Here is a 23,634-nt window from a genome sequence, read left to right on the forward strand (position 1 = left end):
CGAAGAAACATCCTCATTGGCCCAACTCAGAGCTTGGAATTTATGGGAATGATACTCAACCACCGGTAGAAAGACACTTGCAGTCCTAGTGTGAAGTTTGCCTCCATTCTAACCGAGGTGACTCTTCTTTGCCAGGATACTTCTTTATCCGTTTTGCTTGTGCGTCTGGAGTTGCAATGATGGCCGGCCTAACCAACAATTTACATGGGTCGGTTTTCTCCTCCCCTCCAGTGCCAGGTCATCTCAATGCTAGTCTTTCGGGAGGGGGCGGGTGCAGTTTTCAGTACTCACACCGTTAAGGGAATTTGGTCACAGAAAGAAATGTCCTAGCAGATACACCTGTTGCCAATCTTCCTAGTACTTACCACTGGTGACTTCTTCAGGATCGGGCCGCTCAGCATCCAGACGAACAACTCCACAGCGGTTGCTTATTTAAACTACCAGGGCGGCACAAAGAGTCAGATGACTATGGTGGAAGCTTCTCGAATCCTACCTTAGGCGTTCAATGTATTACAGCACTGTCCGCTGTCCACATACCATGGGTGGACAATTAAGCCGCAGATTTTCTATGCCAAGGGACTAGACTCAGGAGAGTGGTCTCTTCACCCAAGGGTATTTCATCAACTGTGCCAGAGGTGTGGCTACCCAGATGTGGATCACTTTGCATCCCATCTCAACTATAGGGATCTGACCTACGTCACTATAGAACGGAAGCCCAAGGCCACTGCAGTCAATGCGCTGGTTACTCCATGGAGAGAGTTCTCTTCCCTGTATTTCTTTCCTACACATCCACTCTTGCCCAGAGTGCTCAAGAGAATTGAGGGAGGGCGTTCCCTTGATTCTTGTAACTTCATTCTGGTCTCGCTGGTCCTGGTATGCAGATCTAATCTACTGTCTTGCGGACACGCCATGGCGTCTTCAACTTTTTCCCGACCTCCTTTCCTAGGATCTGCTATTTACCACTGCATTTTCTCTTAAATTAATTTACCAGTGTGCCTTTTGAAGCTGAGGACCTGAGGGCTCTGGGTTTCTCTGAGCCAGTCATCTAGGCTGTTGAGGTCCAGAACACCTCAGTCAACAAACGTGTACCACTGTATGTGGAAGGTATATTTTCTATGGTGTTTATGCAATAATTTTTATCCTTTCAATTTGTTCCCCACCTAGAGTCCTGTCCTTCCTGCAATCAGGCTTTCAACAGTAACCTTGCTTATCTTCCCTCAGAGGTCCGATTTCTGCTGTCAATTATTTTTCAGAGAACTTTTTGGTTTTTCATTCTCCGGTGAAGATCTTTTTTTTTTTTTCTTCCAGGTGGTATCTTAGGCGGTCCTTCCTTTCAGATACCCCATTTTAACCTTGTGATCTTAATTTCGTTCTCCGCTCTTCAGGTAACCCCTTAAAAAACCTTAGAGAGACCTTTCACGTAGTCTCCTTAACTGGAAGGTAGCATTTCTGGTGGCTATCACCTCCATCAGGCGGGTTTCGGAACTAGCTGCCTTGTCCTGCAAGACAACTTTTTCTGTCATCCATAAGAATAAGGTGGTGTTCTGACCTGTTCAGTCTTTTCTACCGAATGTGGATGTATTTTCCTGGCTGCTATGGTGTTCGTTTTTTGGTTATTTATGAAAGGCCACGCAAGGGGTGACAACATCCAAGGCTACTATTACGTGTTGGATCCGGTCTGTGATTTTAGAAACTTATCGGTCCAAGTGTAATGTTTCTCCCCTTCTGGTTACTTCCCATTCTATAAGGGCTATTGCCGCCTCCTGGGTGGTCAATCTTCAGTTGCGCAGTTCCGCAAGACTGCTACCTGGGCTCCTGTGCATGCTTTTACTATGTTTTACCAAATTCATTCTTTGGCCTCTGCTAATGCCAGACTGGATCGTAGACTGTTGCAGGCAGCTATGTTTTAGGTGGGTCTCATGGCTGTAATTTTAATTTCATTTTTTCCCGCCTTTTTCGGACTGCTTTAGAACATCCCATGGTGGGGTGATTAACGTGAAAAAAAGATTTTTGTACTCTCTTCAAAATCCTTTTATCATTAAATCCATTGGGGGAAAAAGATTCCACCCTCCTTTTTTTTTTTTTTCATGGTTTGTTCTAGGCTCGAGACCTGTAGTTCTGTTTAGTGCTTATCTGGCACTGTGTACAAAAGCAGAAGGAAAAATGAACACAAATATGTCCAAAGTTAATTAGACAGTGTCTTTGGGAAGGGTATGGCCTAACCCGGCGCAGCCAAGACTTTCGTCCTAGTGTCGCCCTCTTGTGTCAGGAGCATATACCTCTGGTGCTGTCCCCATGGAATTCAACGAGAAATAGATTTTACGATGAGTACCTTTTACTCTGACTTGCCCAAAAAAAAAAGCATCAATAAATCCATGATATTTGCATTTCAAAGTGTGCGGAGTCTTTCAAATACATTTACTGGGTTGGGAAGCCACTAGCTGCACCTCATTTTGGAGTGCCGTTCTATATCCTACTTTTGAATTCTGTCTCTTACCCACCCAGAATCTTCCCTATTTTCTGAAACTAATATACTTAAAAAGTTTTCTAAGATATCTTACTATAAATTAAATGTATCTAACCTTCTTCCACTACATGTGGATGAAACCATAAGCTTACATAATACAAATTTAACTGGACTGGAGATCATATTCTGTATTTGTTGCAGTTAGGTAAAATAGTGAAGGAAATTTGTACTATGTAGTGTTTAAATAGCCTGTGCAAAGGTGCACACTGACATTGCATAACTAACTGAATTCAGTCAATGGAGGGGCCTAGAGTACCGGGGGAGAACGAAGTGAGGAGTAAAGTACACCATGGTCCTCAAACTCTCATAAATTTTTCAGGACATCTTGCGGTGTTTATAAACCATAATTTCATATGGTATAGTTTTATTAATAGTAATTATGGGTGCTGGTCTCCCGTCTAACGACTAGCAACACCCTTTCTAGACAAAAATAACGTATCTAAGAGGGATTCTAGTGTGGTGAGGCCATAGCTCTTGTTCCAGAAGGCCTACGGAGTTAAAGGCACCACTGGCACTACAAAATCAGACAAACGCTGCGTAACTTCTTCTCAAAATTCTTTAAAGAGGCTCTGTCACCATATTATAAGTGCCCTATCCCCTACATAATGTGATAGGCGCTGTAATGTAGGTAACAGCAGTGGTTTTTATTTAGAAAAACGATCAACTTTCACTGTTATAACCTATATTAGATTTATTCTAATGACTTTCTTAATGAACAACTGGGTGTGTTTTTACTTTTGACCAAGTGTGCGTTGTAAAGAGAAGTGTATGACGCTGCCCAATCAGCGTCATACACTTCTCTCCATTCATGTACTCAGCACAGCATGCTGTCACTTACACTCACATTAAGTTTACGGAAGTGTCTTGAGAGTAAATAGACATTGCTTCCAGCCTGGACGCGATTTCTATTAAACAATTCCAACACTTTTTTAACGTTAATGTGTGTCACTTACTCTAGATCATGTCTGCTGTCATTTACAGTGTGATCACGCTGTAAATGACAGCAGGCGTGATCTCGAATAAGTGACACACATTAACGTTACGGAAGTGTCGGGAGTGTTTAATAGACATTGCTTTCTGGCTGGAAGCAATGTCTATTTACTCTCAAGACACTTCCGTAAACTTAATGTGGGTGTAAGTGACAGCACACGCTGTGTTGAGTACATGAATGGAGAGAAGTGTATGACGCTGATTGGGCAGCGTCATACACTTCTCTTTACAACGCACACTTGGTCAAAAATAAAAACACGCCCAGTTGGGCATTAAGAAAGTCATTGGCATAAAGCTAAAATAGGTCATAACTTGGTCAAAATTGATTGTTTTTCTAAATAAAAACCACTGCTGTTATCTACATTACAGCGCCAATCACATTATGTAGGAGATAGGACACTTATAATGTGGTGACAGAGCCTCTTTAAGATTGGAAGATTCCCAAATTGGATGCCAAAACGCAGCCTGTGGACTGTGGCATATGGAGTGGGCAAGAGATTCAATGTTAACCAGTTCAGGACCGCGCTATTTTGAGCCTTTAGGACCAGACAGTTTAGCCATTATTAGCACGCGTTAGGTAAACGGGTAGAACTTTTTGTTTGTTAGGCTACCGACGTGATTTTTGGGATGTTTTTTTCGTAAACTATGCAGATTTGTTTTTTTTTATCGTTTTTATATGCATTATTTTTGCTATTTTAGAATTTTTAGGCTTATAGTTTGAAAATAATAGTAATTAAATATCTTTACTTTTCAGCAAACTTTTGTCTGGCAATAATATAGTTTTACGCTAAAATAGACCTATTCTTTGTGGTCGTAATTGTCTTTAGGTATTTAAGTTTTGATATATTACATGTCCTTTAGGGTAATAGGGCTAGCATTGGCTTGCGAAATGTTTTTTTCTTGTTTGTTGTTTTTTTTTGGGGGATTGGTATATTATTTAGTTTATTTGCACTCCGCACCCTCTCCAATTGAGCAAATGACAAAATGAAACTATTAGTATAAATGTCTTAAAGGCAACACAACCCCCCAAATCCAGCAATTTCCAAATCAATGAGATGGCTAAAACGTATGGTTCTCTCCCATAGTGGGATGTGATGCTGTTCTTACCAAAAATGTTAAGCAAATTTTGGTATTTGTGCATCTGGGATTATCCAATGATCCTGACATGTTAAATTTCATTTGGGGCAAAAATTAATCCCAGAATAAATAAATCCACATTTTTTCCTGCCTTTATGCAAAGGAGAGTTTTAGGATAGAAGTAGGATAAAAAAAGGTCTTCCAGCTCACCAGTGGTTCAGTGCATGAACCATTCTCAGGCACAGCGTATGGTAACCGCAAAAAGAAGAATAAATTGTCCAGCTATACACTTGACAATGTAACGACTTTACGCATTTTATAAACCACCCGGCATGGTGAAATGATGATACAAGAGGGATTACGCGTTTCCAACCCCAATGGTGTTCTTAGTCCTAGCACATGTCTAAAGTTCTGAATACAAATTTAAATTAAAAAAAAAAACAATAAAAGTGAAACGTAGTAATCACATGGAAACCCAGCCCCTTGTATCATAAAGGGGCGTGATAGTATAGAATTTGCAATCCGTTTTTTTAGGGAAAAGTATGTGCGTATATAGGTGCGAAGATGATAAATTTTAACCCCTTCCCGACCGTAGTCAAAACGTCAGGCGGTGCGGGTCCCCAGTCTACAGCGACGTCTTTTGGCTTCGCTGGAAATTAGTCTGCTGAGCGCTCCTGGGAACGTTCATCTTCTATGCAGGAGCCGTAACTTACAGCTCCTGAACGCAGCTGGGATTAGAAAAAATCCCGACCCCAGCTGATTAACCCTTTGATCGCCACGGTCCTTGATCGTGACATGATCAGAGGGACTTCCCACTGGAAACCGGACCCGATCAAAGACTTAAGGCATTTTAAGACTAGGCCTGGGGCTAAAATGTACAGGAGTAAAAAAAAAATGTAAAAACAGTATAGCTGAGCAAAGTAAGCCATAGAGAGTGAATTTTTAATCTCATCCTAAATATAGAGGGCAAATGCAAACACATCAGCACAGATGATGATGATAATAGTATTACATACCCGATCTCGGGAGCAGAATAAAGTGCAAAATATCACCCAATGACTGTCCAGAGTTCCTAATGGTTGGGGTGAATGATATATTATTTTCTGAGTTGGAGAAGGATTTGCTTGGAACTGCATATGAACACATTTTGCAAGGATAGGAACCGCATCTAAAGAAACTTGTACAACGTAGTCAGGTCTGTTTAGATTTAGGAGCTACATATAGACTCGGGGACAGAAAATTCCCCAAAGTAGGTGGTCCTTTGAATACTATTTGGCACCCTTGTTCCAGGATGCTTTTAGGTCTCGAATCCTCATAAAGGAGTGGCAGGTATTTTGAGCATTATCCTTTTTATATCTTGGATTTGTTGGCTATACAGGAGTATCAATGTAGGTTTGGTATTAGACTTATTTGTATTTTTTTAGTTGACCACTTATTCTTCACGTGATCTAAGATCTACTATATCGCTAGCTCTATTTAGCATCCATTTAGGTGCCGCTTGTATCATCACTTCACCATGCCGGATGGTTTATGAAATGTTTTCCTAATAAAGTCTATATATTATCAAGAGGATCGCTGGACCATATTTTCTTCTATTAGTATAGGAGAGCCATATATCACCAAGCTAGTCTTATTTATCATGTCCAAAGTATGGTGCGTTTACTGAGGGGAACTCCCTTAATTTTCCTTTCCGCACAGACCGTAACAAGGTTTTCGTATTATCTACCAGGCAAGCGGCTCGCTCTACATAGCTGGGTAAACATAATAACCCCTAAAAAACTTAGTGCATCTTCTCTTTCAGATATCCCACTACTAGCCCTCAAATATTCTTTATCTAACATACGTCTTAAAGGAGTTGTCCGGGCGTGGGATGTTTTTTCATACTGATGACCTATCCACAGCATGGGTCATCAGTTTATGAACCCGGGGGGGTTCCGACACCTGGACCCTGCACCGATCAGCCGCTCCACCTGCCTCCGGGCATCGGCTGTTCGTGCTAGAAGCAGATGGCTTACGTCACAGTATAGCGGGTGTGCTGCAATACTGCAGCTCTGCTCTAATTCAAGTGAATAGGTACAGAGTTGCCGATCTGCAGCATGGCCACTATGCAGTATACAGAGGCATCTGCTTCTGGCACTGGACTCTGCATACAGTGCTTAAAGAGGCTCTGTCACCAGATTTTGCAACCCCTATCTGCTATTGCAGCAGATCGGCGCTGCAATGTAGATTACAGTAACGTTTTTATTTTTTAAAAAACGAGCATTTTTGGCCAAGTTATGACCATTTTTGTATTTATGCAAATGGAGCTTGCAAAAGTCCAAGTGGGCGTGTTTAAAGTAAAAGTCCAACTGGGCGTGTATTATGTGCGTACATCGGGGCGTTTTTACTACTTTTACTAGCTGGGCGTTCTGACGAGAAGTATCATCCACTTCTCTTCAGAACGCCCAGCTTCTGGCAGTGCAGACACACAGCGTGTTCTCGAGAGATCATGCTGTGTCGTCACTCACAGGTCCTGCATCGTGTCGGACGAGCGAGGACACATCGACACCAGTGGATACAGTTGATTCTGCAGCAGCATCGGCGTTTGCAGGTAAGTCGATGTAGCTACTTACCTGCAAACGCTGATGCTGCTGCAGAATCAACTGTAGCCTCTGGTGCCGATGTGGCCGACACGATGCAGGACCTGGGGCAGGAAGTGAGTGACGTCACAGATCTGCACTGCCAGAAGCTGGGTGTTAACGAACAGAAGTGGATGATACTTCTCGTCAGAACGCCCAGCTAGTAAAAGTAGTAAAAACGCCCCGATGTACGCACATAATACACGCCCAGTTGGACTTTTACTTTTAAACACACCCACTTGGACTTTTGCACGCCTCATTTGCATAAATACAAAAATGGTCATAACTTGGACAAAAATGCTTGTTTTTTAAAAATAAAAACGTTACTGTAATCTACATTGCAGCGCCTATCTGCTGCAATAGCAGATAGGGGTTGCAAAATCTGGTGAAAGAGCCTCTTTAACATCCAGTGCCCGGAGGCACCCGGAAAAGCTGATCGGCGGGGTCCGGGTGTTGGACCCCCACCGATCATATACTGATGACCACAGGATAGGTTATCAGTATGAAAAAACGTTGCGTGCCCAGTCAACCCCTTTAATGACTGAGTGAAAGTGTCATTACTGATCTAGGGAAACTGGCATTTCAATCATGACACACAAGTTTCCCTTTCTAACCTGCTGTTTTATAATACCTTAAAATCTGTTACATTCTCTCATTCATTACAATTCCAAACCCTTTACCACAACAATCTCCCATGTAAAAAATTGTCGATACTAGAGGAATGTCCCTAGCATTTTGCTCCAGGTTACTATAACAAATCAGACTAGAATGTGAAAACTAACTAGAAGCCCTTATTTTCGATGGAATATTGGAAGGACGTCCTATACTGGTCAATTAGGTGTTCCCATAGCAATAATCATTCAGAACAGTGCCGGAAAATGTAACTTCGATGTTATCTGATAGACTAGCCCAAGTACTAGTCATCGTGCTTGAGAAACTGTGGACAAAAAGGAACTATAGCCCACATGTGGTGGCTCTGCCCTGTTAAACTACCATTATGGGACGCAGTTTTTAGACCAGTATCCCTACTTGCTGGTACACACATGGCCCCATCACCTGCCCACGCAATACTCTTCCTAGGCTTATCTAATATACACTATATGTATAGACGGGTTTGTTTGCTCATACGTCAACCAATATATGCAACACGAGTTCACTTACACCCTTGATCTGCAGTCCAGGACAAAGCTGCAAAACCAATGGAAATTATGGATAACTAATCCAATTCTGTAATGTGAGATTGTTTGCTTCGAGTTACATTCTTGCTCCATATTGGGAAGATTTTGCATGTCCCACCCACCATACAAACTGCGTAGTTCATATATTTTATATGACTCATTCCCATACTTACTGTTCTCTTTTCTTTTTTCTTTTTTTACCCCTGTTTTTATTTATTTTTTTAATTAAATGGATATATTGTTTGTTATTGTTGGCCTAGCTGTTGTTGAAAAATCTCCATAAGAAAGATCATGTAATTCTTGACATGTCACTATTTGTAACTACATAATTTCTATGAATAATATGTATGTGCCGACTTATTTATCCATATACCGTACATTGTAGAACCTTTCAACAAAAACTACAGCTAAAAAAAACGGTCTATGGGCCTTTTGCTGTACCTCCATATGCCTCAGACTTTATACAGTGGCATATGGAGAATTTTATTCTCTTGGATTCATTCAGTACTTGTTCCATCCATTTCCATATTACACAGATTTATTTCTTGAAGCATTTCTTCTAGAGGCGTTTACCTTCATACTACGGAGCTGTACAGAAATGCCGTACAGTGGCACATCAGTGGTTTGTTTAATTTATTATACATCTGTTAGGCAATTTTGCAGACAATAGTATCATTTTTCTATTTTTTATTTTATTTTCTGAAACCTTGATCATGTAAAGCTAACAATTTATTATTTTTATTTTCATTTGTTTGCTTTTGATTATAGAATGGGTGTTGCATTTTCTGGTGCTAATGGAGAAATTCTGGAAATCAAAATCCTTGGCAAACTGGAAAGGTAACTACTTTATTCCTTTAAAATGAAAAAAAAAAAAAAAAAGTTAAAGGTGTTCTCTGGGACTTTGATTGATGGCCTATCCTTTGGATAAGTCATCAATGTCAGATCGGTGGGGGTCTGACTCCCGGCACCCCTACTGATCAGCTGATTGAAGGGACCACAATGGCAAACGCCACAGCCTCTTCATAGTTTACCAGGCACCGTGCTGTACACTTAGCGGCCGTTTAAAGTGAATGGGACCGGGCTGCACAAAACTGGAATCTTTGAGGGTGTCGGGATTTGGATCCTCACCGATCTGTTATTGATGATCTATCCTAAGGACAGGCCATCAATATAAAAGTCCCAGAGAACCCCTTTAAGCACTAGTTATATGAAAAAAAAAAAAAAAGCTTGATAGATGTTTGAGACTGGATTTCCTAAGGTTGTATATTTCTTAAACCTTTTTTTTTTTACCCTTTTGTGTTAATACTGACAGTGTTCATGAAACACTAGAAGTTTTAACCGAATAAAGTTATATTTTTCATATATAGGTTATAAATTCCTTGAGGGGTGTAGCTTCCCAAATGGGTCACTGGAGGGGGTTTTCCATTGTTTTGGTCCCTCAGGGGCTGTGCATATGCGACATGGCACCTGAAAACCATTCCTGCAAAACTTGAGCTCAAAGTCAAATGGAGCTCCTTCCATTCTGTGCCCTGCCGTGTGTCAAAACATATGTGGTATTTCCGTAATCGGGAGAAATTGCTTTACAAATGTTGGGGCGTTTTTTCTCAGTTCTTGTAAAAATGTAAAATTTCTAAATTTTTTCAGAAAAAAAAGTAGCTTTTCATTTTCACAGACTAATTCCATTAAATGAAGCAAAAAACCTGTGGAGTTGAAATGCTAACTATTCCCTTAGATAAATTCCTTGAGGGGTGTAGTTTCCAAAATGGAGTCACTTTTCTAGGTGTTTCCACTGTTTTGGCCCCACTAGTCCTCTTCAAACCTGACATGGTGCCTAAAATATATTCTAATAAAAAGGAGGCCCCAAAATCCTCTAGGTGCTCCTTTACTACTGAGGCCTGTGTTTGTCCATTACCACACTAGGGCAACGTGTGGGAGATTTCTAAAAACTGCAGAATCTGGGCAATAAATATTGAGTTGTGTTGCTCGGGTAAAACCTTCTGTGGTACAATGAAAAATAATGTATTACCAATGAATTTCGGTAAAAAAAAAAAAATGAGATTTGTAACTTTCACCTCTACTTTGCTTTAATTCCTGTGAATCGCTGAAAGGGTTAAGAAACGTTCTGAATGCTGTTTTGACTACTTTGAGGGGTGCAGTTTTTAAAATGGGTGATTTATGGGGACTTTCTAATATACAAGACCCTCAAAGCCACTAAGTTTTCTTGAAAATGTGAGATATTGCTGCTAAAGTTCTAAGTCCTGTAACATCCTAGAAAAATAAAAGGATGTTCAAAAAGTGATGCCAACATAAAGTAGACATATGGGAAATTTTAACTAGTGACCATTTTGTGTGGTATTATCTGTTTTAGAAGCAGATCCATTTAAATTCTAAAAAATTCTAATTTTTGCAAAATTTCTCTAAATGTTGGTGTCTTTCACAAATAAATACAGAATTTGTCGACCAAATTTTTCCACTAACAAAGTACAATATGTCTCGAGAAAACAATCTCCGAATCGCTTGGATGGGTAAAAGGATTCCCAAGTTATTACCACATATAGTGACACATGTCAGATTTGAGAAAAATCTGCTGTGTCCGCAAGGCCAAAACAGGCTGTATCTTGAAGGGGTTAAAGGTGATTAACAACGTTTCCCATGGTAAATTTGTGACTGATATCAAAGCAACAGTTCATACATGCATTGGGTCACTACCTCAGATATCAAGCATCCTGTGTTTTCTGTCATTGCCATTTAGAAATCCTCCTGACCTTTTCCGATCACCTGTAGATGAGGCGAGGGTATTGCCAGAAGCCCCATTACAAATGAGGAGGAGCACCTGCCACACTGCTTCTTGCTGTTGGAGTGTGATTTCAACATATAATATGGCTGCCACAAACCGGGCTAGAATATTCTAATAAACTGGTTATTTTTTTCCTTGGGTGATGAGAAAGAGCATCATTAGGATTGGGTTAGGGGTTGGGTGGTAATTTCATTTCATTCTTCGTTTTTAAGTTCAGGATGTAATTTCGAGAGATGGTATAAGAAATGACTCCATTCAAGAGGAATCGTTTTATTCTTTTGTTACATTTGAAAACAAAATAGTGTGTATTTTTTTCAGGTACAAGCTTCTTCATGTGTTGGAGTTTGATGCAAATCGACGCCGGATGAGTGTCATTGTTGAGAGTCCTTCTGGTAAGTTTTTAGAGGTTTTAAGAATCGCAGTGATTTATCTTCTATTCTGTTAGCATGTATGTCCTTAATTCTTTCCAGGGGAAAAGATACTTTTCACCAAAGGAGCGGAGTCTGCTATCCTTCCCAATGCCAAAAGCGGAGAAATAGATAGAACGAGACTGCATGTAGATGAATTTGCCTTAGTAAGTTTTTTATTTCTGGAATTAATTTTATTTGTTTATTAATAATAGATTTTTTTTAAAAAAGGTTTCCATATGACATTTGTGTCTGAAAAAATAGTTCAACCTCTTGGTCTGGGTTCACACAGAAAATTCAGCAAACGGTTATTCTCTCTTGATGGAACTCCCTTTGGTAGTTAAAGCAGTGTTGCCCCCTTCCCTCTCCTAGTACCAATTGTGCCCCACTCTCTGCTACTTCAGGGCAAGTCTCTTACTTCCTCTCTGTACTCACAGCAGCCACCTCTAAGTTTTTACAGAAGCTGCTCCCCACCTTCATTCTAGTTAAATCAGGCCACTACCATAGTTGGCACCAATAAGAGACCAATGCATTTGGATTACACAAGTCATTATAGGACTGTTTCCGTGACATCATCCAACTTCCTGCATTAGAAGCACTTGGCTTCTGAATGCATGTAGGACAAGGAGTAAAACCTGGTAGGTAAAATGACTCCAGTATGTCAGAAAATTTCGCAGTTGTAATATTCTAATGACACAAATGTATGGGGCAAATTTTTTTTATTTATTTATTAACTTTTGCCGCTATCTCAGTCAGAACAAAAACATACAAATGTAAAAAAAAATATGATTGTATTTTAATCATCAAACCATGATTGTCTTGACCAAGTTACCATAACAAGAAATATATGTGTAGGTATATATGTATTTTATTAGTGGTTATGGTAATTTTGTTCATGACAGCCTTGCTATATCGTATAATTCACCTATCGCCCAGAACGTTCTAAATTTTTTTTTATATACATTTGGTATGTATTTGTTGCTCCTCAACCAAAATTAAAATGTTCTATTGATTCAGTTGTAAGTTGTTTTTTGTTTTATTTTTAGAAAGGGCTTCGGACATTGTGTGTGGCCTATAGGAAATTTACACCAGAAGAGTATCAAGAAATAGACAATAGTCTACATGATGCCCGTACTGCGTTACAGCAAAGGGAAGAGCGCCTGGCTGATGTATTTGACCTTATTGAAAGAGACCTGGAGTTACTGGGAGCAACTGGTGTTGAAGACAAGTAAGAACCCCTATGTAGCAATTTTCATGGACCTACTTACAGCAAGCATGTTACTCTTACGGAGACTTAGAGTTTAGTATAAATGATGTGTAGACCAAGATATCTTAAACTTGTACAGGGAAAAAAAAATTGTATATACTGTATGGCAGAGGTCCCAAATTGGTGGCCTGCTGTGTGGTCATTGCTCACCTACCACCAACGATAACAGCAGTGCAGGAGAGGGACTGCACTGCGCTCCTTCACGACGGCACACTCCTTCTTCAGCCTCCTCTCCCGAGGGAGATACGGCAGGCCGCAGATGAAAACATCAGGGGCTGTATGAGGCCCGCAGGGTGCCGAATCTCCCTCTGAAGAGGAGAACGCTGTGGATTCCACTTCTTGAGGGAGCCCTGATGGCGTTATCTATAGGAGGGGTGGCACTATCTTAAGGGGGGGTGGGGGCCTATATATAGGGTGTGTGTGTGCCCATCTATGTATGTATGTGTGTGTGTGTGGCCCATCTATAGGTGTGTGTGTGTGGCCCATCTATGTGTGTGTGTGTTTGTGTGGCCCATCTATAGGTGTGTGTGTGTGTGTGGCCCATCTATCTATGTGTGTGTGTGTGTGTGTGTGTGTGTGTGTGTGTGTGTGTGTGTGGCCCATCTATAGGTGTGTGTGTGTGTGTGTGACACCCAACTATAGGGCCATGTGTTTGGCCCATCTACAGGGGTGTGTGTGGGGCCCATCTATAGGGGGGTGTGTGGGGCCTATCTATAGGGATGTGTGTGTCGGGCCTATCTATAGCAGTAGTATACTATGTAGTATTGTTCAGTCTATGCAAGATGTTTGTAAATTGCAAGCGGATTTGAACGCACTAAGTGTTTGTGCATCCACTTGGTAAATGAAGTTTAATGTAGATAAATGTAAAGTTATGCACCTGGGTACGAACAACTTGCATGCATCATATGTCCTTGACTGGAGTCACTTGTTGAGAAGGATCTGGGTGTACTTGTAGATCATAAACTAAATAACAGCATGCAATGTCAATCAGCTGCTTCAAAGGCCAGTAAGATATTGTCGTGTATTAAAAGAGGCATGGACTCGCGGGACAGGGATATAATATTACCACTTTACAAAGCATTAGTGAGGCCTCATCTAGAATATACAGTTCAGTTCTGGGCTCCAGTTCATAGAAAGGATGCCCTGGAGTTGGAAAAAATACAAAGAAGAGCAACGAAGCTAATAAGGGGCATGGAGAATGTAAGTTATGAGGAAAGATTACAATAATTCAACCTATTTAGCCTTGAAAAGAGACGACTAAGGGGGGGGGGGGGGGACATGATTAATTTATATAAATATATGAATGGCACATGCAAAAAATATGGTGAAATCCTGTCCCATGTAAAACCCCCTCAAAAAACAAGGGGGCACTCCCTCCGTCTGGAGAAAAAAAGGTTCAAGCTTCAGGGGCGACAAGCCTTCTTTACTGTGAGAACTGTGAATCTATGGAATAGCCTACCGCAGGAGCTGGTCACAGCAGGGACAGTAGATGGCTTTAAAAAAGGGTTAGATAATTTCCTAGAACGAAAAAAAATATTAGATCCTATGTGTAGAAATATTTCCCTTCCCTTTTCCCATCACTTAGTTGAACTTTATGGACGTGCCTTTTTTTCAACCGTACAAACTATGGAGCTAATATAGGGGGGGTGTGTGTGTGGGGGTTATCTATAGGGTAGGGGCCCCATCTATAGGGGGTGTGTGTGGCCCGGTCTATAGGGGTGTGTGGGGGATTATAGGGGGTGTGTATCTATAGGGAGTGTCTGTGTGGGCTTATCTATAGGGGGTGTTTCTGTGAGGGGGCACTGTTGCGCTATCTACAGAGCGGCTGCCCAATCTTGACATTCTTGTGATTGCCAAACGCTGCAAACTGAGCCGCCAGACTGCATTTAGCGAAACTTGACCTGGAAAACTGCATTGTTAAAATATTAACGTGGAATAAACTCGCAATTTTCCGGTAAGTTGAAAGTGGTATTATAGTAATTTAGTATTATTATAGTAATAATTTATTACGTATTGTTATAATAGTTCAAATAACTATTTGATGAAGAGTAATTTTGTATTGTATAAATATTGAAAGTAATGCGGCCCGTCAACTTCACATTATTTCTATATGAGGCCTATTTACCCGGCCGAGTTTGAGACCCCTGCTGTATGGAGTATAAGTCCCTTTCCGTCTCTCTCTACGTTTCTCTACTATTTGTGTGTTGTGTTTTTGGTGTGTAAAATCGAATATCTCCCTGAAATCTGATTTTAGGCTCCAGGACAAGGTTCAGGAAACAATTGAGGCACTCCGGCTAGCAGGAATAAAAGTGTGGGTGCTGACAGGAGACAAACACGAGACAGCTGTCAGTGTCAGCTTATCCTGTGGACATTTCCACAGAACAATGAATATTCTTGAACTTGTTCAACAAAAATCAGACCGTGAATGTGCTGAGCAACTACGACAGCTTGCTAGGCGGTAAGTGGACAAACAGCATTTGGAACACAGTTCCTCACTTTTCTGGGTGTCTAAAATAATAAATAATTTGTTAACACAGTAAAACTGGGTTCACGGTTCAGTGTCAGAGAAATACTACAGTTGGTTTATATTAGTGCTTAAAGAGGCTCTGTCACCAGATTTTGCAACCCCTATCTGCTATTGCAGCAGATAGGCGCTGCAATGTAGATTACAGTAACGTTTTTATTTTAAAAAAATGAGCATTTTTGGCCAAGTTATGACCATTTTTGTAGTTATGCAAATGAGGCTTGCAAAAGTCCAAGTGGGTGTGTATTATGTGCGTACATCGGGGCGTTTTTAATACTTTCACTAGCTGGGCGCTCTGATGAGAAGTAACATCCTCTTCTCTTCAGAACGCCCAGCTTGTGACAGTGCAGATCTGTGACGTCACTCACAGGTCCTGCATCGTGACGGCCACATCGGCACCAGAGGCTACAGTTGATTCTGCAGCAGCATCAGCGTTTGCAGGTAAGTCGATCTTACCTGCAAACGCTGATGCTGCTGCAGAATCAACTGTAGCCTCTGCTGCCGATGTGGCCGTCACGATGCAGGACCTGTGAGTGACGTCACAGATCTGCACTGTCAGAAGCTGGGCATTCTGAAGAGAAGAGGATGTTACTTCTCTTCACAGCGCCCAGCTAGTAAAAGTATTAAAAACGCCCCGATGTACGCACCTAATACACGCCCACTTGGACTTTTACTTTTAAACACACCCACTTGGACTTTTGCAAGCCTCATTTGCATAATTACAAAAATGGTCATAACTTGGCCAAAAATGCTCGTTTTTTAAAAATAAAAACGTTACTGTAATCTACATTGCAGCGCCTATCTGCTGCAATAGCAGATAGGGGTTGCAAAATCTGGTGACAGAGCCTCTTTAAGGAGGCCCTGTCACCAGATTATAAATGTCCTATCTCCTACATAGTCTGATCGGCGCTGGAATGTAGATAACAGCAGTGGTTTTTGTTTTTAAAAACGATCATTTTTGAGCAAGTTATGAGTGATTTTTGATTTATGCTAATTAGTTTCTTAATAGACAACTGGGCGTGTTTTTACTTTTGACCAACTGGGCGTTGTGAAGACCAATCAGACCAATCAGTGTCATACACTTCTCATTGTTCCAGCCCAGCGTGATTGTGCAGTGAAAGAAGCTGGGCTGGAACAATGAGAAGTGTATGACGCTGATTGGTCACTGATTGGTCAGCCTCAAACACTTCTCTTCACAACGACCAGTTGGTAAAAAGTAAAAACACGCCCAGTGGGTCATTAGGAAACTAATTAGCATAAATCTAAAATTGCTCGTAACTTGCTCAAAAATTATCGTTTTTCAAAATAAAAACCACTGTCATCTACATTACAGCGCCGATCAGATTATGTAGGAGATAGGGCACTTATAATGTGGTGACAGAGCCTCTTTAAATTCCATTTTGCATTTTAGGAGCTCCCTTCCAATGTATTCTCCCATATAACATTCAAAATATTTTGTTACCCTTTTCTAATTTAGGCAGAAAGAAGATCATGTGATCCAGCACGGGCTGGTTGTTGATGGAGCCAGCCTTTCTCTTGCACTCAGGGAACATGAAAAACTTTTCATGGAAGTGTGCAGAAACTGCTCTGCAGTGCTATGCTGTCGAATGGCACCGTTACAAAAAGCCAAGGTATGATAAGTCAATTATTGCTAAATAATCAATAACTTTTGCTCTCCTCTTTATCTCAAGTTTTTAGCAGCATAAACGATTAACTTCACTCTCTCAATTAATTACACGTTGTATCCCCCCTTTTTATCCAGGTAGTAAGGTTATTAAAAACGTCTCCTGAGAAGCCAATCACACTTGCCATTGGTGATGGTGCAAATGATGTGAGCATGATACAAGAAGCTCATGTTGGCATAGGTGAGTAAATGGTTTACTTTTGTGCACTGCAGTTTCTTCTGAAGATAGTTCATTCTGATTTGTATTGTGTGTGCTTTAAAGTTACGGTAATGGAGAAAAGTATGAAAATATTGTTAACCCCTTCAGGGCAGAGCCTGTTTTGGCCTTGAGAACAAAGACGATTTTTTCAAATCTGATGTGTGTCACTTTATGTGGTAATTACTTGGGAATGCTTTTACCTATCCAAGTGATTCTGAGATTGTTTTCTCATTGTACTCTGTTAGTGAAAAAATTTGGTTGATAAATTCAAGATTTGTGAAAAACACCAAAATGTAGAGAAAATTTGCAACAATTAGCATTTTTCTAAATTGAAATGTAACTGCTTGTAAGACGGATACCACACAAAATAGTTACTATTTCACATATCCCATATCTCTATGCAGCAATTTCTCATATTTTCAAGGAAATTTCAAAAGGCTATTTTTTCTTGGACCAGTTCAGTTCTGATGTGGCTTTGAGGGCCTTATATATTAGAAAGTCCCCATAAATCACCCCATTTTGAAAACTGCACCCCTCAAAGTATTCAAAACAGCATTCAGAAAGTGTTCTTAATCTTTAAGCGTTTCACAGGATTTAAAGCAGAGGTGAAATTTACAAATATCGTTTTTTTTTTATGTTGCCAAAATTAATGTGTAATAAATTTTTCTCTGTAACACAGAAGGTTTTACCAGAGAAATGCAACTCAATATTTTATTGCCCACAGTTTTTAGAAATATTCCACATGTGGTCCCAGTGTGCTAATGGACTGAAACACCGGCCTCAGAAGCAAAGGAGCACCTAGTGAATTTGGGGCCTCCTTTTTTTAGAATATATTTTAGGCACCATGTCCGGTTTGAAGAGGTCTTGTGGTGCCAAAACAGTAAAAACAAAACAAAACACTGCAACATTGGTAAAGCAATTTCTCACGATTACGGCAATACTCCATATGTGGTAATAAACTGCTGTCTGGTCCCACAGCAGGGCTCAGAAGTGAAGGAGCGTCAATTGGATTGTGGAGCGCAGATTTTGCTGGAATAGTTTTCAGTGCCATGTCGCGTTTGCAATGCACTGGAGGGACCAAAACAGTGGAAACCCCACAAAAGTGTGCCCATTTTGGAAAATACAGCCCTCAAGGAATTTTTCTAGTAGTATAGTTGGCATTTTGACCCCATAGTTTTTTTTGCAGAATTCATTGGAATTAGTCTGTGAAGATTAAAATCTTTACAAGGAATAAAGCAGAAAAAGCACCCCAACATTTGTGACGCAATTTCTACCGGTTACGGCAATATGCCATATGTGGTAATAAACTGCTGTTTGGACCCAGAGCAGGGCTTAGAAGGGAAGGAGTGCTATTTGGCTTTTTTTAGCTCAAATTTATCTGAAAGGGTTTTCGGCTGTCGTGTCGCATTTGCAAAGCCCCTGAGAGACCAAAACAGTGTAAATATCCCAAAAAATGACCCCATTTTGGAAACTACACCACTTAAGGAATCCATCTAGGGGTATAGTGAGGATTTAGATCCCACAGGTCTTTTGCAGAATTTATTAGAATTAGGCCTCATGCAAACGACCGTAGCCATGTGCACAGCCGTGATTTTCGGGTTGGTCGGGGGCGGAGTGTCACCCAAGAGCAGCCCGCAAATCGCAGGACGTGCACATGGCCGCGGCCATTATTTGCTATGAGCCTGGACCTCCGAACACGGCCATGATAAGACATGCCTGTTCTTTCTGCGGTCCGGGCTCCTGGACCATGCACGAACCGTGGAAACCACGGTCGTGTGCATGGCCCCATAGGAATGAATGGGCCCTCAATTCTCCCGTGTATTTTCGTGGGAATTGCTGCCGCAAAAGCACGTTTGTGTGCATTGGGCCTTAGGCTGTGAAAATGAATATCAACATTATTTCCACTAAAATGTTGAATTTTTTCATTTTCATAAATGAGGAAAAAGCACCTCAACATTTGTAAAGGAAATTCTCCCGAGTATGGCTATACCCCACATGTGGTCATAAATGTATTTTTGTTAGAAATTAATTAACCCTTTCCGGAGTGATCCATTTTTTTCTTTTTCGTTTTTCCCTTCCCGCTTTCTAAGAGCCATAGCTTTTTTTTATTTTTGGTGTTTGTGGTGTTTTATTTGTGGTGTTAGGGCTTATTTCTTGCGGGACACCATTTAAAGTACAATTTAATGTACTAGGAAACTGAAAATAAAATTCTTTGCAGGCTGAAATTGGAAAAAACTGCGACTCCTCCATTGTTTTTTGGGTTTTGTTTTTACTGCTTTCACCAAATTTATATCGTTTTTTTTTAAATATTTTACTACTTTTGCAAAGTAAAAACGATTTGTTAAAAAAAAAATTGTTTTTTTTCACCACATTCCAAGAGGCATAACTTTTTTTTCTTTTTTGGTTGATTGAGAGGTGTGAGGGCTTATTTTTTGCAGGATGAGCTATAGTTTTTATTGGTATAATTTTTTTGGTACATACAACTTCTTGAACTCTTTATTACCGTTTTTTTTACTTTTTAGGTGACCAAATTTACAGTGATTTTTGCGTTTTAAATTCTTTATCTTTTACGGTGTTCACCGTGCGAGGTAAATAATGGTATATTGTAATAGTTCGGACTTTTACCGACGCAGCGATAACAATTTTGTGATTTATTTTTTATTTTTTACATTACTTTAGAGAAAAAATGGGAAAAGGGGTTTTATTAAATTTTTTTCACTAATAAAGTTTTTCAATTTTTTATACACATTTTATTAGTCCCCCTAGGGGACTTGAGCCAGCAATCGTTCCATCGCTGGTACAATACACAGCAATACTAATGTATTGCAGTGTATTGTCATTTTTACAGGCTTCTGTAATACACAGCTGACAACCGCAGCATGTGGAGCAATTGAGTCGTGGTGCGCAAATGGGTTAATGCGCAGCAGATGGTGCAGAGTGAAAATTAACATTTTCCACTGATATGCCATTTTAGTAAACAATATGTTTCGTCTAGTTTGTGCCACTGAAGACCAATACCTCATAAAATATTAATAGAGTTCTCCCTGGTATGGCGATGCCATATCTGTGGACGTAAACTGGTGTTTGGGCATGCTGTTGGGTTCAGAAGGGAGGGAGCGGCATTTGGCTTTTGGAGCGCAGATTTAGCTTGGTAGTATTCTGTTTGGGGTTTTACTTGTATTTCAGTTTATGATGTGGGGGCATAGGCTGTGTGGAGTACATCAGGGCATAATAAGTGGGTATAATAATGTGGTAAATAAATAATCTGCAGATGAGTGGCTGGTGTCTCACTGATTAATTACAAGAGAGAGAGGATCGCCCTCAGGCGACAAGCCAAATTTCCCAACTACCCAAAAATAAATTAAATTTTAATCTTTATTAGCTACTTGTAGCAGGACAAACCACACACACAGATTTAAAATTCTCACTATCAGAGGATCGGATGACAGTAATTTGCCTGTACAGACAAGCATTAGGTAGCTACCAATAAGGCACGTATCAATAGGTCCAGTAAGTTAGATTTAACAGTAGTCAACTAAATGGATAGCATAGTGGATCCGATCAATGATAGGAATTAAAATGAGTTAGACAGCCCCCCCGACATGTTTCGCTACTAAGTAGCGTCCTCAGGGGTACACGGGGCTAATGGCGACGCGGCGAGACGGAAGCTCCTGATATGGACCGGTAGAATGACGTGTAGTGGGGGTGTGTCAAGAGAAACAACCAGTCACGTCATGGGAGACAAGTCCGTGGTGTGGGGAGGGAGGATCGACGAATGGGAGACAGAGTAAGGTTGGCTAATGGCAGAGGAGCTGGGGCGCAAGCGCAGAAGAGCAATACCGGACTTAGTCTATGTGTGTCAAGCCAAATATACGAGCGCTCATTGGCGCATGCGCAGATGTAATAGTAGTGACTTAGACGGAGGGTAGCAGGTTCCCATCACATTGCCGGCAAGAAACGGCGCAGGCGCAGCAGCGCAATAAGTGTACTTAGAAGAAGGGAATAAGTAAAGTGAGAGGAGGTAGAGACGCATGCGCAGAGGGACAGTTTCGGACTTAACATATATGTAGTATATCGGGTCGGGACCAAATGGCGCAGAGGTACATGTTATGTCTTAGACACGTAGTCAAGGGGCATTGGTCCCTATCAGTAAACTGTGGGAAACTAATCTCCCACATGGCTACAGATAAATAAAGCGCTAGCGCAGCAGCCCAATGTGTGCAATCTAAGAGGAGTGAGTGAGTGGAATGAAGTAATGAAAAAAAGGGGGGGGAGGGGGGGAACGGGGTTTGGGGCACTGGAACAGATGTATAAAGTCTGAACTATGTGTATATATAGCATAGCAGAACAAGGTCACAGTAGATAAAAATATTAATACACTATGGAAAGTGGCTCATCCAATCGGATAGCCATAAAAAAAGACGCATGTGCGAAAGAACGCTAAATGTGCATGTAAGAGATGAGAAAAGGGAGGGGAAAAGGGTGCTCTATCTACACAAAAGCCAGAATTAACGGCCCTCCATAACGAAACCACAGAAATGACATAGAAGCATTAGTATATGGTGAGTATTACATAGCAGGTCCACCAAGTACCAACATCATCAAGAAGGTCCATATCACGAGATGTCTATTCCATTCATAAATACTGGGACAATAAGTGTTATCCCCTATGTTACTAAATACATATATGTCGCCATATTTGTGTGGTACTTGTCATAAGGGTAAATGTAATTGACATATATAAAGCCCTCACACTGGATGTGTGGGGTCAGAAAAATAGTCACCAAAATATAACAATACTTTGGGATATGTATGGCATAGTAACACACTACAAGATATAGAATGAGGGGCGCAGTGGCCATAGTATAGAAACACTATATTTTACTGATGCAAAATAACAGCAGAATAAGTTCATAGGAAGGCACTAAAAGTGAAGCCCTCATTCAAACCCATGGGAGACATGGTATTGAGACGGTAAATCCACCGCGCTTCCTCCTGTAGGAGTCTACGGTCAAGATTACCTGCTCTGGGGCCCATTTTGATCTGGGTAACCCCCCAGAATTTGAGTAGCCCTGAATCACCCCCATGATGCTCATGGGTATGTCTAGAGAGGGTAGTGTCTTCTTTATGTTTGATGGTACTAAGATGTCTGGATACACGTCTTCTCAGTTCTGGCACCGTTTTTCCCACGTACAGCTTGGGACATGGGCATCTAACAATGTAGATGACCCCTTTACTCTGACAGTTAAGGAACTGTTTGATGGAGTATGTTTTGCCATCAGTGGGATTAGTAAAATCTTTAACCGTTGGCATGAAGGGACAGAAGGTACACCTACCACAGGGGTGGAACCCCTTGACTGACTATGTGAGCCATGTAGATAGAGTACTAGTTGAAGTTGAATGATGACTGTGTACCAGAAGGTCACGCAAATTCTTCCCCCTGCGGTAGGTGATGCTAGGATTGACGGAGACAGCATCCTTCAGGTCAGGGTCAGCAGTAAGTATATCCCAATGCCTCCGTAAGATTTGGGAGACTTGAGGGGAGCATGCATCAAAGGTGCCAATGCAACGAATGGCACTAGATGATCCGGTATTAGTAGCTACAGTTCCCCTATTAGACAGAAGGTCAGTTCTCTGGGAGGCCCTCGCCCTTGCGTATGCCCTATGGAGCCATTTCTTGGGATACCCACATGCTCTAAACTTGTGATAGAGTTTATCACATTCCAATTGAAAAGATGTTTCACTAGAGCAGTTTCGTTTCGCTCTCAAGTACTGGCCTATAGGTATCCCTTTCTTAAGGGCTGGGGGATGGTAACTATCCCAGTGTAGATAGTTATTTGTGGCTGTGGCCTTTCGAAATATGTCAGTTTGGACACCGCGACCAGGATCCAAAGAGATCTTGAGATCAAGAAAGTTAATGGCATGGTCATGTATCTCGTAGGTGAACTTCATGCCAATGTGATTGGTATTGAGTATAGACATGAAGTCAGTGAAGGTGTTGACATCCCCATCCCAGAGGATGAGGATGTCCTCTATATATCTACCCCAGAAGAATGTGATGGGAACCTGCTACCCTCCGTCTAAGTCACTACTATTACATCTGCGCATGCGCCAATGAGCGCTCGTATATTTGGCTTGACACACATAGACTAAGTCCGGTATTGCTCTTCTGCGCTTGCGCCCCAGCTCCTCTGCCATTAGCCAACCTTACTCTGTCTCCCATTCGTCGATCCTCCCTCCCCACACCACGGACTTGTCTCCCATGACGTGACTGGTTGTTTCTCTTGACACACCCCCACTACACGTCATTCTACCGGTCCATATCAGGAGCTTCCGTCTCGCCGCGTCGCCATTAGCCCCGTGTAC

The 23,634-nt window shown here is 41.2% G+C and overlaps 1 protein-coding gene across 2 annotated transcripts in view; it reads left to right on the forward strand.

Moving 5' to 3' along the window:
- ATP11B (ATPase phospholipid transporting 11B (putative)) overlaps positions 1-23,634 on the forward strand; it is a 178,029-nt gene that overhangs the window by 81,312 nt on the left and 73,083 nt on the right. For both annotated transcript variants that reach the window (XM_075861675.1, XM_075861674.1), the window contains exons 15-21: positions 9,159-9,227; positions 11,506-11,579; positions 11,658-11,761; positions 12,641-12,822; positions 15,116-15,319; positions 16,863-17,016; positions 17,148-17,250. In XM_075861675.1, coding sequence (XP_075717790.1) covers positions 9,159-9,227; positions 11,506-11,579; positions 11,658-11,761; positions 12,641-12,822; positions 15,116-15,319; positions 16,863-17,016; positions 17,148-17,250 — 890 coding nt within the window. The remainder of the gene's footprint in view (positions 1-9,158; positions 9,228-11,505; positions 11,580-11,657; positions 11,762-12,640; positions 12,823-15,115; positions 15,320-16,862; positions 17,017-17,147; positions 17,251-23,634) is intronic.

The sequence above is a fragment of the Rhinoderma darwinii genome, chromosome 4, assembly GCF_050947455.1.
Source record: "Rhinoderma darwinii isolate aRhiDar2 chromosome 4, aRhiDar2.hap1, whole genome shotgun sequence".
In the NCBI taxonomy this organism is placed as follows: Eukaryota; Metazoa; Chordata; class Amphibia; order Anura; family Rhinodermatidae; genus Rhinoderma; species Rhinoderma darwinii.